At 40.1% G+C, this 15,176-nt stretch overlaps 1 protein-coding gene across 1 annotated transcript in view; it reads right to left on the bottom strand.

The window, feature by feature from the left end:
- Positions 1 to 2,082: 2,082 nt before the first annotated feature.
- Positions 2,083 to 15,176, bottom strand: part of MAN1B1 (mannosidase alpha class 1B member 1) — a 35,063-nt gene continuing 21,969 nt past the window's right edge. Inside the window, exons 10-13 of the mRNA XM_044663928.1 lie at positions 14,268 to 14,388; positions 6,822 to 7,019; positions 6,585 to 6,716; positions 2,083 to 5,064 (exon numbers count right to left, since the gene is read on the bottom strand). Coding sequence (XP_044519863.1) covers positions 4,861 to 5,064; positions 6,585 to 6,716; positions 6,822 to 7,019; positions 14,268 to 14,388 — 655 coding nt within the window. The 3' untranslated portion in view covers positions 2,083 to 4,860. The remainder of the gene's footprint in view (positions 5,065 to 6,584; positions 6,717 to 6,821; positions 7,020 to 14,267; positions 14,389 to 15,176) is intronic.

The following is a 15,176-nucleotide window of genomic DNA, read 5'->3' on the forward strand; positions in this document are numbered from 1 at the left end:
GACTTGTGTGGTCACTCTCCTGAGAACTGAATATCAATAATTCAGACACTAATCACACATGCAACATGCTGGATACTGTACGAATAGGGAAAAAAAAATTTACACAGATCTCTACAGGGTAACCTAAAAGTTAACTACTAAAGCTTAAAACCACATGAAGACTTTCTGGGGCACCTTGTTTCATACAAAAGAGGGGAGGGCAACTTGATGGAAGCCAAGGATTCTTAAAGGTAGAGGTGATCGGGGAATGTTCCATGTGTGAGGATGTTCAGGAGTGCAGAGGAAGGTGTCAGAACAAGTTCTGGCCAAACACCTAGAAGTCCCTCTTGGCTGGAATATGAGAGTTATGAAGGGAAGTACTGAGAAATGAGCAAGATAGTGTAAGTCCTTAAATGCCAGACCATGGAATTCATATTTTATCCTGTAGACAATGGGGAGCCACTGCAAGAAAATGACCTGATTAGGGCTGAGGAATGTCAAGAAAGCCTGAGGATTGGATAATGGATAACACAAGGTCATGCCTTGGTACCTCCAGAATTCTACCAATTATTGCACTTGGATTTATTTCCCTGTAATGGGAATATAAACACCCAACTCCCTTTTCTCTATTTCTGTATAAATCTATGCTGCCTTTTAAGACTTGTTAATCAGGCAGTGCTCTGTATTGATTCTTTTTTTTTTTTATAAACCCTAATATCTTTATATGTATCCTATATTTTTATTTGTTACAGGGCTAAGCAATGGGGGTCAAGTGACTTGCCCAGGGTCACACCGCTGGGAAGTGTCTGAGGCCAGATTTAAACCCAGGACCTCCTGTTTCTAGGCCTGGCTCTCAATCCACTGAGCTACCCAGCTGCCCCCCAGGCAGTGCTTTGGATGAAGAGACTGTGAAAATAGCCACCCAGGCAGCATACAAAGTCTATTTTCCTAAGAGAGGAAAACATACGGGTGGAAGTGGGGGTGTGCCTACAGTTGGCATGAGAACACCCTATGGTTTGTATATTCAATAAGCTCTAAAATTTACTTTCTATATTGAGTCCTACAGATGAGTGAGGCTTTTTTCTCCTCCTTCCTTGATATGCTGAACCTAACTAGCACAGTCAGCTCAGAGTGTTGGGAAGATCACTTTAGTAGCTGAGTGAGGATGGACTGGAGTGTGGAAAGATCAATGCGGAGTTATGGAATAACACAGGTGAAAGGTGATGAGGGCCTGAAAGAAGAATTCACTCTAATGGGAGAAAAAGGGCCAGATGCAAAATATATCAGAAATAGAATAAATTCAGAATATAGGGGGAGAGGGAAAAATTAAGGAAGCCTCTGAGGGTCACAATCTGGGAGCCTGGGAGGATGCTAGTGACCTCCATAGAAAATAAGAGAAGGAGCAAGTTTAAGAAGGGATCATAAAATTTCATTTTAGGTCTGGTTAGGTTTGATAAAATCATTCAGGAGGAGATATCTGGTAGGCATCTGATAATATGTGACTAAATTCATCAGAAGAGTGATTAGGATTGGATTTATAGATTGATGAGTCATCTGTGTAGATATGACCAAATTATTTTTCTTCTAGATCAGCCTTTTTCTATTGCCTTTGCTTAAACTCAATAGGATATGGCTTTTGACATATGGGTACCGATACCCATGCCAGAAGCCATTCCCTGCCTTTGAGTGAGTTAAATTCATAGGAGGTGGCCACAGACACCTGCCTTCCAGTATACCTAAGTACATATAAGCAAACCCAATCCAAGTACTCTATCCAAGTACTACCAAATAGCAAAAGACATTATATAAAGCAGGATACTTGGGGCAGCTAGATAGTACAGTGGATAGAATTCCAGGCCTAGAATTGGGGGGATCTGGGTCAAACCTAACCTCAGACATCTCCTAGTTGTGTGACCCTGGGCAAGTCCCTCAACCCCAATTGCCTAGCCCTTATCACTCTTCTGTCTTGGAATATACTTAGTATCTATTCTAAGCCAAGGGGGGGTGGGGAGGTGGGAAGGATACTTGAGTCAAGAATTAGAAATTACCAGAATTGCCAGAAATCAGTTGTCACGGCTTTTAATTAACACACCACACAATCTCTTAAAATAAGTTATAAGTTTAATAAAATGTATAATATAGAATTCCATTATTTGGTGATTCAGAACATGGAATAAAATTCTCCCTTTCCCCCCACAGGACCTAGCGCTTCTTCTGCACATTAAGTTCTGTATGACAAAGTGTAATAGAGTACATTGGCCTGGGAGTAAGGAGCCCTGGGTCCTAGTCCCAGGTGTTCTGTTTCTAAGAAGTTCAATGTTTTTTACATTCTGTGGCTAAAATTCACTTTTAGCAATGTCCTCCCACCTTGAGGACATCAGGGCACATTCTCTCCCTTTGGTTGAATATGAGCTCAGGCACCAGAGATCAGGATGCCATCCGGCCATTTAGTTTTACAGACAGAAGGGACCAAAGAATTTATCTAAGTTCAATTCCCTTCACTCAGAGCCAGAGACAATGTGCCTTGCTCCAGGTCAAACAGATACTGGCAGACCTGAGGCTAGAGCTCATCTCTCCAGACTCAATCAGATTTTCAGTGTTCTTTCTTCACCATACTGTCTCCTACCTGAATGATCCTTAGGGAACAATTTTGGCAGAATAAATTAGGATGGGCTTTGTTGATTGAATCTGTGGAAATGAATTTTCTTAAAATTTACATAAAAATAGCAAGCATGTGCCTCTTACTAATTTCCTCCCCAACGTGAAACACTAAATGAAACAAAATCGTAAAATCAGAGGTATGCTAATCTGGTTCAGTTCAGGCTCATTTTTGAGGAGTCATCCAAAGAAAGGGTGAGTGCAATGAACCAAGGAAGATCAGCAATAGTTCTGCCAGCATTTGGGTACACAGTTTCTCTTCTCCATCCCATCTCCCCCTTCCCCTTCCAACACAAAAGAAAAATCAACTCAAGTAAGCATTGTTCCAGGAAACAGTGGTGCTGATGGGACAGAGTTAGAGAAAATTTATGTAAAGAAAAGGAAAAGATACTACTCATCTAACCCCCCACATTCTAATAGCACTTGGCATCTTTTTTTTTTTCACAGTGTACAAAGTCCCCCCAACATAGACATAAACCAGACAAATATAACTTGATCATAAATGGCTTCCATGGTCCAGCCTCCACACCTCATGGGAAAATTCACATCACTCCATGGGCCTACCTATTTGTGAGCCACCATCCATAAATGTACATCCTTCTACCTAAACTTTTAAAAACTAGAGACCACACATTATCTGGTCATGGCAAGGTATCCCCAGCTTCAAGCATTGCAGACTTTATGTGTTCAAATAAATCCTATTTACCACAGAGATGACTTTACACATGAGCTATCTCTACAAGGAATGATACAGTGTTGTCAAAAATTACATATGGTCCACACAGTTGAACATTTTCATCCAACTAGGGAAGAAAGATCACGCCCGCTAAGCAACAAATAAATATCAGATGCTCCAAGCTATTTCTCAACTTGTACAAAATCTATTTGCACTTAATTTTTTGGGGCAGACTAAGGGGCTTCTCTTTCCAAAAGGAAGACCTGGTAGGTCTCTAATGACTGCCAAGAAACTAAAAGCTTTTTGGTTCACAAGACACTGGCTACCATGAGACTCCATTCTAGAGCTCTGACTGTGATATTTTCTCACTTCTGTGTCAGTCCCAATTCCTACTAAACTTACGCACATTTCGGGGAAAAGAATAATCTAGCAAGCTCATCTGAGGATCCCATGGTTAAATTATGTCATCCAGAAACATTTCAATGAGTCGAACCAAAAGAGAAAGTGTCCTTTAGAGAGGAAATGTCCTTTACCTCATTTACACAAGCAGTTATTAAAGGAACCCAAGCAAACAGAAAACCCTTTCAATACAAATGAGTAAGACATTAAAGGTTATAGGAATCTACACTGGCATGGATTAAGCCTGGTATAGCCCAATGAGGGGATATGGCAAAGGGAGAAAGGAAAGAAAAACAAGGCTGAGTTAGACTAACTACGCCCTCCTAGCTCAGCACCACAAAGCAGCCTTTCCGGTCAGAATACCTGAGTCTAACTGATACAAATACAAATGTATGAGCAATTTTTTATTTTGTTTCACATTGAGTCTTTCAAAAAAAAAAAAAAAGTACACAGCTTTAAAATTATATACCACGGAACCAAACCAGCAGCAATATCCATACTTAACTTTCTACGAGGAACCCCAGGCCCTTCACCGATACATTCACAGTGCTTTCTGAACAATGATACTAGAAATGCTTCCTAAGCCATTTCCCTTTTCAAATGACCACATTGTTGTGTCTCGGTGAAATGAGATCAGAGTGCCTGGAACTACTGCTGAGCACACTGCAATCATCTGATGAAAGTGGAATGACTTCTTGATTATTCCATCTCTAAATCAAGACTACAGCCTTATCCTAAAACTAGACGTTGCTGACATTCTTTCTTATTTTAGCTGAATCTATAATCTGAAAACCTGAGGGGAAAGAAGAGAAGCCCCTAAAGCCAGTGTACAGAACCCCCTATATCAGGGACTCCTAAGGGAAATGGCATAAGGTGGCTCAGGCCCTGGTGGTCCCTCTGGACCAGGCCTCCCACCTCCCATTACTTGGGCCCTGAGTCGGATTTTCATCTGGCTCCCAGCACACACTTCATGGCTGGATTTCTAAGAATGGCTGATTTCTCCAAAGTGGAGAAAGGCTTTCCCACATTTGGTCCTCCAGGAAGGCCTGAAAATTGTGCTGTGTACAAGCTCTGTTCACCTGGGAAAGGCCCCACACCTAGGAGAAGTTATACCCCCTCCACCAGGGTCTGCTTCTCCTGGCTTTCTGTTAAGCTGGGGCCCAGATGGGAAGAGGATGAGCCTCTGTATTAAATACATATTGGTCAAGGTTGATGAGGTCCATATCATCAGAAAAGAGCAGAAAAAAATACTTCAGGGTTTCTCCTAGAAAGAAGCTTTCCATTTTATCTCTTGGCTGTGGGTTGCCAGGATTCTGAACATTATTGATTGAAGAATAACCACCTGTAGGGACCTGCAAAGTAGAGTCACAGTTTTGTCACATTCACAAAATCCAGGCCAGCACCAGAGTAAAATATATGTGGGCAAAAGCATTTGGAAGGTACTGCTGAACTAATAGGTCAATGTTTAAACTGTGGAAACATACCTAAGGAGTTATCTCAGATAAATGCAAATTGGGGGCAGCTAGGTGGCTAAATGCATTAAGAGTCAGGCCCAGAGACAGGAAGTCCTGGGTTCAAAGGTGGTCTTGGATACTTCCTAGCTGTGTGACCCTGGGCAAGTCACTTAACCCCCATTTCCTAGCCCCTACCATTCTTCTGTCTTGGAACCGGGTTTAAAAAAAAAAAAAAAAAGATAAATGCAAATTAAACTCCTGCCAAGGCTTGAAATGGGAAGTGGTCAGGTGACTTGAAAGAGCTTTGGAGGGGAAAAAAACCTAACCCTTCAGAGTATGAACTTGCAACCAATACAATTCTCACTCCTTTCTGAAACAGAACTAAAAAGAATTAATGTCATTCCATAATATACTTTGCAGCAGACATTCTGGAGTGTTTTGGAAAGCTCATGAGGGAAGAAAATAGTACCTTGGAGAGAAGCCCAAAAGGTCACTATTTATTCTACCAGAGACCTTAAAAATGCCAATTCACCCAACAAAGCTTTTTTGGAAGAGCTAGTTGCTTTCCTTTTATTCCCCATTCTTCTGTGAATTTATCCAAAATTTCCTTTCTGAAAAAGGGCCACCCATTAAGCAATTCCTCCCAAAAGAGCCTTCATGGGATACTTCTTTTATTCCAAACTATGGACAATAATAAAACTTCTCCTGGCCCCAGGATGTCCCAGAATCCAGCTGAAAAGTGGCAGGAAAACCACAGACACACACACGCCCAAGAGGGAGAAGGAAGGGAACAAGCATCTATTAAGCACCCTGCCATGTGCTAGACACTGTGCTAAGTGCTTTATTCCTCTTTTGACAGTGGAGGGAAATGGGGCAGATAGCTAATAAATATGCAATGCCCCCTTTGAACTCAGCTCTTCCTGACTCCAGGTCTAGTATTCTTTACTCTTATTTCTCTCAGAACGCCAACAGACCTGATATCACAATTAGCTTTGTTACACATCATGTTAAAAAAGACAAGCTCTCTCTGCTACCCAACTCCTGTAAAAGAAGTGATAGACCTCAAGATGCAGATCAAGACATATTTCTGGACATGGCTTATAAGGGAATTTGTTTTGCTTTGCTTTGCTTTGCTTTGCTATGCATATTTGTTACAAGGATTTTTCTTTTTCTTTTTCAATGGGGGCAAAGGGAGAGGCAAAAGAAAAAAAAATGCTGCTTAATTTTTTAAAACAACTTAAGAACCGCTCTCCCATCTCAAAACCAAAATAAAGGTCAGGGTCTAAAGAAGGTAAGGGGAAGTAAGGGGAGGGAGGTAAGGGGAGGTGAGGGAAGGAAGGAAGGAAGAAAGGAAGAAAGGAAGAAAGGAAGAAAGGGAGGGAGGGAGGAATCAGAGCAGTTTGTAAATGTCGCCTCACCCTTGTATATTTGTTGAAGTTCTGTAAAATCTCCCAGCCCCAGTCCTGGTATTTCTTGTCACCAGTAAATCGATATAGATAGAAGAGGCTCTCTATTGTCTCAGGTCGCAGCAGATTGTGCCTATCTGAAAACTAGAGAGGAAAACAAAGGACATTAATTCATAGGGAGCTGGAAGAAAATAAAAGTGGGCCATTCTTTCCTTTGCCAAAGGCTTCTAGAACAAACTATCATCTTACCTTGACCTCTACATCTTTATGGCCTTCCTGGGGATGAATATTGAAGTACACAATCTCTGGGCTCAGGCCAGTTTCTATCTGATGATACATCTGGTAACAAGTTTCTATGAGAGCTTTGGCCAGTTCCATATGTTCAGCTGTTAATCCAGTATGAGCTCCAAGAGCCAGTGTACCAGGCAAGAAGCATACCAGGTGATCCTGAAAGTGAGAAGTTTTTTAAACCACTGAAACTCTCAACAATGTTCAAGAAGCCATTTTGAGGACAGTCCACTACCATCACTCATTACTAACACCTGCCCAAACAATGGCTTAGACCAGTGATTTCCAAAGTGGGTGCTGCAACAATCCAAGGGGGCGGTGATGGCCACAGGTGCATTTGGGGGTGGTAAATAACAGTAAGGAGGCGGTGATAGTATGTGACAGGGGGCACTAAGTAATATTTTTTCTGGAAAGGGGGCGGTAGGCCAAAATTTGGGAACCACTGCCTTAGACAATGGAAAATTTGGATCCGTTTACAAACTAACATGTAAATTTATACAGTTTCCTCGATTATATGAATTTTGATCTACCTCTGGCAAATCTTGTTTTCACCTCGTTCTCTCATTCTGTTGCCACAATCTAACAGGATGAAAAGGGACCAAATTTTTAAATGAAAATACTTAAAATATCTTCCTAGTCCTAAGAAAGGTCTGAGTTGAAAAAGAAGTGCAAGGGATACCTCTACTTGGGCCAGTATCCTGACCCTAAGTCTGAGAAAAGGTACTAACTTTCCCTCTGAAGTAAGAAATAAGGAAGGTGGGGAGAGTTAGACAATTCCATTCTCCTAAGTCTTTATATTGAATCTTCATTAAGTCTCATAGATTCTCTGATGTTTATGGCCATATCTAAATTAAAGTAATGAAACACTTTTCAAAGCCAAATAAAAATAAGACAACTTGTCAAAGTCCATTTCCTAATATGAACAACTAAGTTATACTTCTGTCAGTGGTTTCTCCATCTTCCCAGTAACCTATGCTAAAACCTCATATCCTGATTCATCCTTATCACTCATTTGCCAAATTCCTGCTGCTAAGTCCTCTCTCCACGTCTACCATATACTGTGATTTGCTTCTCCATGAACTCTTACTAATTGTAATTTTTATCACATTATGATCTGAAAAGATTGCATTCATTATTTTGGTTTTTCTCCATTGTTTGCCACGTTTTTATGTCCTAGTATATGGTCAATCTTTGTATATGTTTCATGTGCTGCTGAAAAGGCATATTCTTCTTTATCCCTATTCAATTTTCTCCAGATATCTATTAACTCTTAACTTTTCTAAAATTTCATTCACTTCCCTTACTTCTTTCTTACTTATTCTTACTTACTTATAATAAGTAGTATTATTATACTACTTATTTCGATTTATCTAGTCCCGACAGAGGAAGGTTGAGGTCCCTCACTAGTATAGTTTTACTATCTATTTCCTCCTTAAGTTCTCTACCATGTATTCTACATTCATGTCTTTCTTTCCAATTTTTTTAAAACCCTTTCCTTATGTCTTAAAAATCAGTACAAAGTATAGGTTCCAAAGCAAAAGAGCAGTAAGGGCTAGGCAAATGGGGCTAAGTGACTTGCCCAGGGTCACACAGCTAGGAAGTGTCTGAGACCACATTTGAACCCAGGACCTCCCATCTCCAGGCCTGGCTCTCTAGCCTCTGAACCACCCTACTGCCCTCTTTCTTTCCATTCTTGCTACTACCACTCACATCTATACCTTTCATTACTTTTGGCTTTAGTGAATGGAGTTCCTATACCTACAAAATCACCATCAGCCTTTCTATGTCGTCTTTTCTCCCTCTAATTCATCTTATGTATATCTTCTAGACCCATATTGGTGAAGTATGTAGCATGTGTGCCCCAGCAACATGGAGGGAGCTGCTCTATTTATCCCCCCTCTCCACTGCGCCTGAGGACATTTTTTGCATTCCCCACCCCTCTGTCCAGCAGACTAATAATGTGAGCACTGAGCACTTCCTCCCTTTGCATTCTGGGGTAATGTGAGGGGCTCACAGGCTACTTAAAGGTGCAGTTTAAGCATGCGATCTCTAAAAGTTTTGCCAATGCTGTTCTAGAATAATATTTCTCTTGTACTGATTTAATTATTTCATCCCACTGTTTTGAAAAAAGGAAAAAGGCCTTCTTAATCTCTACTGCCCATCAAATAGAATTCTTGCCACCGAGCTGCCCCTAATAAGTAAAAACTTTTTAGCTTGCTTTTTTTTTTTTTTTTAATATTTTTAAACCCTTAACTTCTGTGTATTAGTTCCTTGGTGGAAGAGTGGTAAGGGTAGGCAATGGGGGTCAAGAGACTTGCCCAAGGTCACACAGCTGGGAAGTGTCTGAGGCCAGATTTGAACCTAGGACCTCCTGTCTCTAGGCCTGGCTCTCAATCCACTGAGCTACCCAGCTGCCCCTTTTTAGCTTGCTTTTGAAGGCCCCCCACAATCTGGCACTGTGGCACAGTGACAAAGAGCACTTTGGATTTCAAGCCAGAGAATCTAGGTTCAAATCTCACCTCTAATACTTATTGCCTAAATAATGTTGGACACAAAGTACTTAAACCCTTTGGGGCCTCAGTTTCTTCACCTGTAAAATGAAGGAAGGCCAGATGACTTCTGAGGTTCATTTAAAGCCATGATAATGTGATCCTACCTTTGAAGACTTGTTTTTCACTTTTTTCCTTCATGTACTCTACACTCTAGTCAAAATAAGACTAATTCACTGTTCAAATACTTCCCATACTTACCTGTCATGCCTGAGGCTATTCTTTTTTGTTTGTTTGTTTGTTTTCCCCACTGTGGCTATTCTGACTATTCCTCATATAGAGAATATCAGCCCTAGTCCATCTCCATGCCCAGCTATTTTTAAAACTCAAACTTTAACCCACATCAAATGTAAACATTTCCCTACACAGGTCAGAAGCAGCCAGAAACAACTTGCTTTTCTCTTTAAGTACAGAAAAATTTCAACAATATTAGTTCTAAAGTTGATCTGTTCTTTCTATTGACCGTTCTGTTCTCTTCTACATGTAAAAAATGCTCCAATGACCCACAATTCTTGTTTTCTCCCCCTCCCCTTTTTGATAATCCTATCATTGTCATCATTGCTTTTCCCCAATCCCTGGTCCTCACCTCTCCTCAAATTGAAAGAAAAATAAGGTCATTTTTCAGCTATGCATAGCCAAGCAAAATAAATCCCTACATTGACCATATCTAAAAACATCTCATTATATACTTTGAGTTCATAATGTCCACCTGTTGATATAATACTCATCTTTTGAGCCCCAGCTCAAACACTACCTCATCCATGATCCCTTTTCCCCATGATGGCTATAATACTACTCTTCTTAGTTTCCACACCTCTTTATATCTGTTTTGTCCATCTATCACATACTATTTTGCATTAGGTATTTGAAATCAATGCTCCAGTTCCTTTCCTGAATTGTAAGCTCTTTTGGAGGGTCTGTATCCTATTCACCTTTATATCTTTCTCAGTCTAAAAGCCTCAAGGATAGGTTTAGCCCAAAGGTAGAGACATTGGAAATGTGCCCTAGGGTCAGAAATTTAAGGGACCCAGACTGACTTCATATTCCCCTAAGGAAAGAGAAGGGGGGAGGGGGAGAGAGGGAGCAGCAGGTGGCAGTTTCAGGACCAAGTGAGGTAGAGATAAACCTGTAGAGTAGCACCAGATGTAAATGAATGAATAAGCATAGAAATCTGGGAAGATTTGTAAGAACAGATGCAGAGTGAAAGGAACAGAACTAAAAGAAGAATAAATTAATTATATGACAATAACATCATTATGAAGAAAAACAACTTGGGAACTCTCAACTTTGTAATGGCCAACCATAGCTCTAGGGGACCGATAATAAAACATGTTATCAACTTCTTGTCAGAGAAGTGATTGCCTCAAGAAGAAAGGCAGTTGGGTGGCTCAGTTGGATTCTTGGAGTCAGGAGGACCTAGGATAGAATTTGGCTTTAGACACTTCCTAGTTGTGACCCTATTGCCTAGCCTTTACAACTTTTTGAATACAACAGAGATGAGTTTAAAAAAAAAAAAAAAGGCAGAGTAAGACATCCATTTTCAGACACAATGTAAGAATTTATTTTACTTGACTAAGCACATGTTACAAGAATTTTATCTTTTTTTCCCCCTCCCAATAGGTGGGGTGAAGAAGTTGAGGAAATAAGAGTAGTAAAATAAAATTTAAAAGGTCACTGAGGCATCTTCTTTTGGAAAATATGGGGGTGAGGGGTGGGGGCGCGGCACCTGCAGAAAGAACCAGAAAAGCAGAAATAGCTTCGAAAGCTACAGGCTGAATTTGTTTAAAAAATAAAGCAATCTATACAAAACAGAGATCTGCAGTTTTGTGCACAATTAATCTTTCTTCTTCAATATATAGGTAAATGTTTATTTTATTTAATGGTTATGAAGTTCAGAAAATAAGTTAAAAAAAAAATAAAAAGCATTAAAAATGCTTAACCATATGCTGGACACTGTACTAAGTGCTAGAGATACAAGTACAAAAAGTGAGATAATCTCCACCCTCGAGGAACTTGCAATTCTATTAAATGAAGATAACACATACAGAAGTGAATTTTGGTCTCACAAACCCATCTAAGGTGAGGAGTGGGAGAAGATAGGTTGAAAGGGGAAAGAGGAAGATATTGGAAGATAGTTGAGGTGGAGGAAAGCATGAAAGGTTGGATATAAAGCAAGGTGAATTTGCACTCATAGATAAAGGTTACTCAGTCCCAGGATGAACATTCCAAAACTGAACAAATTAGTCATTTCTCCTTTGAGCAATGAGAAAAGACAAAGGCCTCTGGGTGCCCTAGGTGTTGGGAGGGAGGCCTCACTCAAAAGCCTATGTGTCCTATTCACCTATTCTGGTTCAGCAAGGCTTTAGAACAACTCCCCCAAAGTTGCCAGCAATAAAGAGCTCAGGAACAAACTGTAGGCCGGTTTCCTCTTCTATAAAATAAAAGGAATTGAATAAGGTATTCTCTATAAAGACTCTTCCAGTTCCAGTAGTTTAAGAGTTTTACAAGATATGGGTTGTCTCCATCTCAGCTCTACTTCAATTTTAATAAGAGATGAGAGGGGGCAGCTGGGTAGCTCAGTGGATTGAGAGTCAGGCCTAGAGACAGGAGGTCCTAGGTTCAAATCCAGCCTCAGACACTTCCCAGCTGTGTGACCCTGGGCAAGTCACTTGACCCCCACTGCCCACCCTTACCACTCTTCCACCTATGGGCCAATGCACAGAAGTTAAGGGTTTAAAAAAAAATGAAAAAAAAAAAAAAAAGAGATGAGCAAGTGTCCTTTGATATGTCACTCTGTAAAAAGGAAGGAACCAAGATTGATGATTCCCAAAGTCTCTTCTAGCCTAGCTCTAAACTGGTATCTGGAAGGGGCTTTCAAACTTCCTTTCAGCCTTCTTCCCAAAAATATACCTTTTTTTTTTGGCATAAAGGTTACTACTCTATGGCATGATCTACTAGAAATGTAGCCCCCTCACACCCTTCCCACCTTCTTGTCCAACAAATGAGAAGACAATTGACCTGGCAACTAATTTTCAAGAATAATTAGTAAAAATAGGAAGCTACCAAATTACTGCTTCCTCATGTTAGTGGGAGTGGCTTCACCACTCCCCACTCCCATTTCTCCTATGTTGGCTATGTAGTATTCAGGAGTCCATCTCCCTCTAGGAATGCTGTTCATCCTATTCACGCGGAATTTACAGTTCTGGCCTCAGCAGTAAAAATTCCTAATTAGGGGCCTGAACACGTTGCACACAGCAAGCAATTAATAATAGTTGAACTGCTGAGCAGATCATATATTTTTTTCCAACCTTATGTATCCATGAAAAACAAATAAGTTTTTAGGGAGATAACCAAGCTACATTATTTATTCAGGAATGAGGAATGAAAGCACCCCTTTCTGAGGCAACCCATTCCATTTCTGAACAATATTAGCTTTTCTTTTGTGACTAAGTTCCCTCATTTGTAAAATGAGGTTGGACTAGACTCTAAGATTCAATCTAGATCTAAACTTATGATCCTATGATTCCAACATTAAGAAGAAATGTGTCTCTTTGTGGTTTCCACCCACTGTTTTTAGTTCTGTCCTCTCAATCTGCCCTCTTCCATATTATGGCCCTTAAGACACCTGAACTATCCTTCCCCCATAACTTCTATTCAGGTTAACATCCCTAATTCCTTCAGGGTGAACATCTCTAATTCCTTCAATTCAGTCTTGGACTGCATGGACTCCAGTCTCCTCACCAGTCTCATAGCTTTTTTGGGTATACTCCAGTCTGTCAATGTTCATTTAAAAATATAACAGTGTAAATCAAACATAATCTCTAAATGCGGTCTGACTAGGGAGAAACTAACACCTCTCATTCTGGACATTACACCTCTCAATGCAACCCACAGCTAGATTTGTAGTTTTTTGTTTTTGTGAACAATAGTTTTTTTGTCATAGTCAATCTATTTTTGAAGATGAATGGCAAACAGTAGAATTCCAAAAACCACAACTTTTCTGTCAGCCTTACTTCATACCACCCTTCAGAATATAACAGGGAAGACAAAACCAGTTCCCACCATTGACAACTCTGGCTAATTAGGCCAGTTTGAAATAAAGGTTGAAAAGCACATCTCCAAATCTGACTAAGAAGGTACCACTGAGGTTACCAAGCTATTAGGGCCACAACATTAGCAAACTAGGAAAGAGTTACTTTCTAACTGAATACTCCAACATAAGCAACTTAAAATTCTACCAAAGCATCTATCCTTTTAAAATAGAATACAATAACTTAAGGGGGGGAAATGGTAAGTAACTTTTAACTGGAAAAATCTTAAACAAGGGTACAAAGAGCTTTGGACTCTCCATTAATTCCTTGTTAACAAGCCCAACTTGACATGCAATATTGGATAAATATCAGCCACTCTTAACTCAAATATAAAGGATCAACTAACTCTAAAGTTGTAGTGGGAGTCTATGGATCTTTACTTGGGAGAGGTAGTAAAACCTGTCTAGAAGTGAGGTCTTGTGATCTACCTAAAGCCACGTCGTTTGGTATAGAACACAATAACTCAGATAACCTATTTCTTTCACGAAGAAAAATTCTGTCCAAATAACTAACACTGAGGCACTAGAACTTTGTGAAATTGTATGCAATTATCTACATGGAGGTCTGGGTTACCATCAGGATCTTCTCTCCCTCCTGATTTTGGTGGATCAGAGCCACATACTTTCACATTCTTTTCATTATAGAAAAAAACTCACTTGGAACATTTTATCTGATACAATTTTACTTGTTCCAATTGGCCTCAATGCAGTTCCCTACTCCTGGAAAATGTCACCACATCCATAAAGCAACAAAGGGTACAGACTCACCATCTTGGCCCTGAAGCGGCCATGAGCAAGTTCGCCCACAAAAGTCAGCTTGCTGGGCTCAGATTTCCGAAGTAGGTGTCTTTTGACCCCTTCTATGGCATTAATATACTCTTCCAGCAATCTGTTAATTAAAACAATTTCCCAATTTTATACACACAGATTATCTATATCACTATGATCCATGTTTGAGCTTCAACTGAGAACAAGAATTGGAGGTAGGGGGAGTAGAAAACAAGACCTATAATTCTATTAGTATGAGGTGCTTACTCCTAAGGGATGTCTTATTATCAGGTAGATGGGCATCAGCCCTGAAATCTCTAGAGTCTTATCAAGTTGCCTCCAATATTAAGAAGTTAAATAACTTGTCTAGTCACCAAGCTAGTGTGTATCAGAGGCCAGTCTTCTATCCCAAAAGCTGTACCACCTTTTCAAAGACACAATAAATATAGCTGGTCTTTCCTAAAAATGTTTTTCTAGTATGTGGGAATGCTAAATGGTAGAGACTGACACAGAAGAGCTGTCAGATGATCTGCCTGCACTTATGTACAAATGCAATCAAATGTTAATATTAAGAGGGAAAAAACAAACCTGGGGGCAGCTGAGTAGCTCAGTGGATTGAAAGCAAGGCCTAGAGACGAGAGGCCCTGGCTTTAAATCTGGCCTCAGACATTTCTTAGCTGGGTGACTCTGGGCAAGTCACTTAACCCCCTCACTGCTTAACCCTTACTGCTCTTCTGCCTTGGAACCAATATACAGCACTGATTCTAAGATGGAAAGTATATATATTTTTTTAAAAAGTTTTTTTTTTAAACCCTCAGAAACCTGGGATCCAATTCCATCCTATGCTAGTGACTCTATAACCATGGAAACAGTATTTCACTATGCACACAAAGCAACATTCCTAACATT

Source organism: Gracilinanus agilis, chromosome 2, assembly GCF_016433145.1.
Source record: "Gracilinanus agilis isolate LMUSP501 chromosome 2, AgileGrace, whole genome shotgun sequence".
In the NCBI taxonomy this organism is placed as follows: domain Eukaryota; kingdom Metazoa; phylum Chordata; class Mammalia; order Didelphimorphia; family Didelphidae; genus Gracilinanus; species Gracilinanus agilis.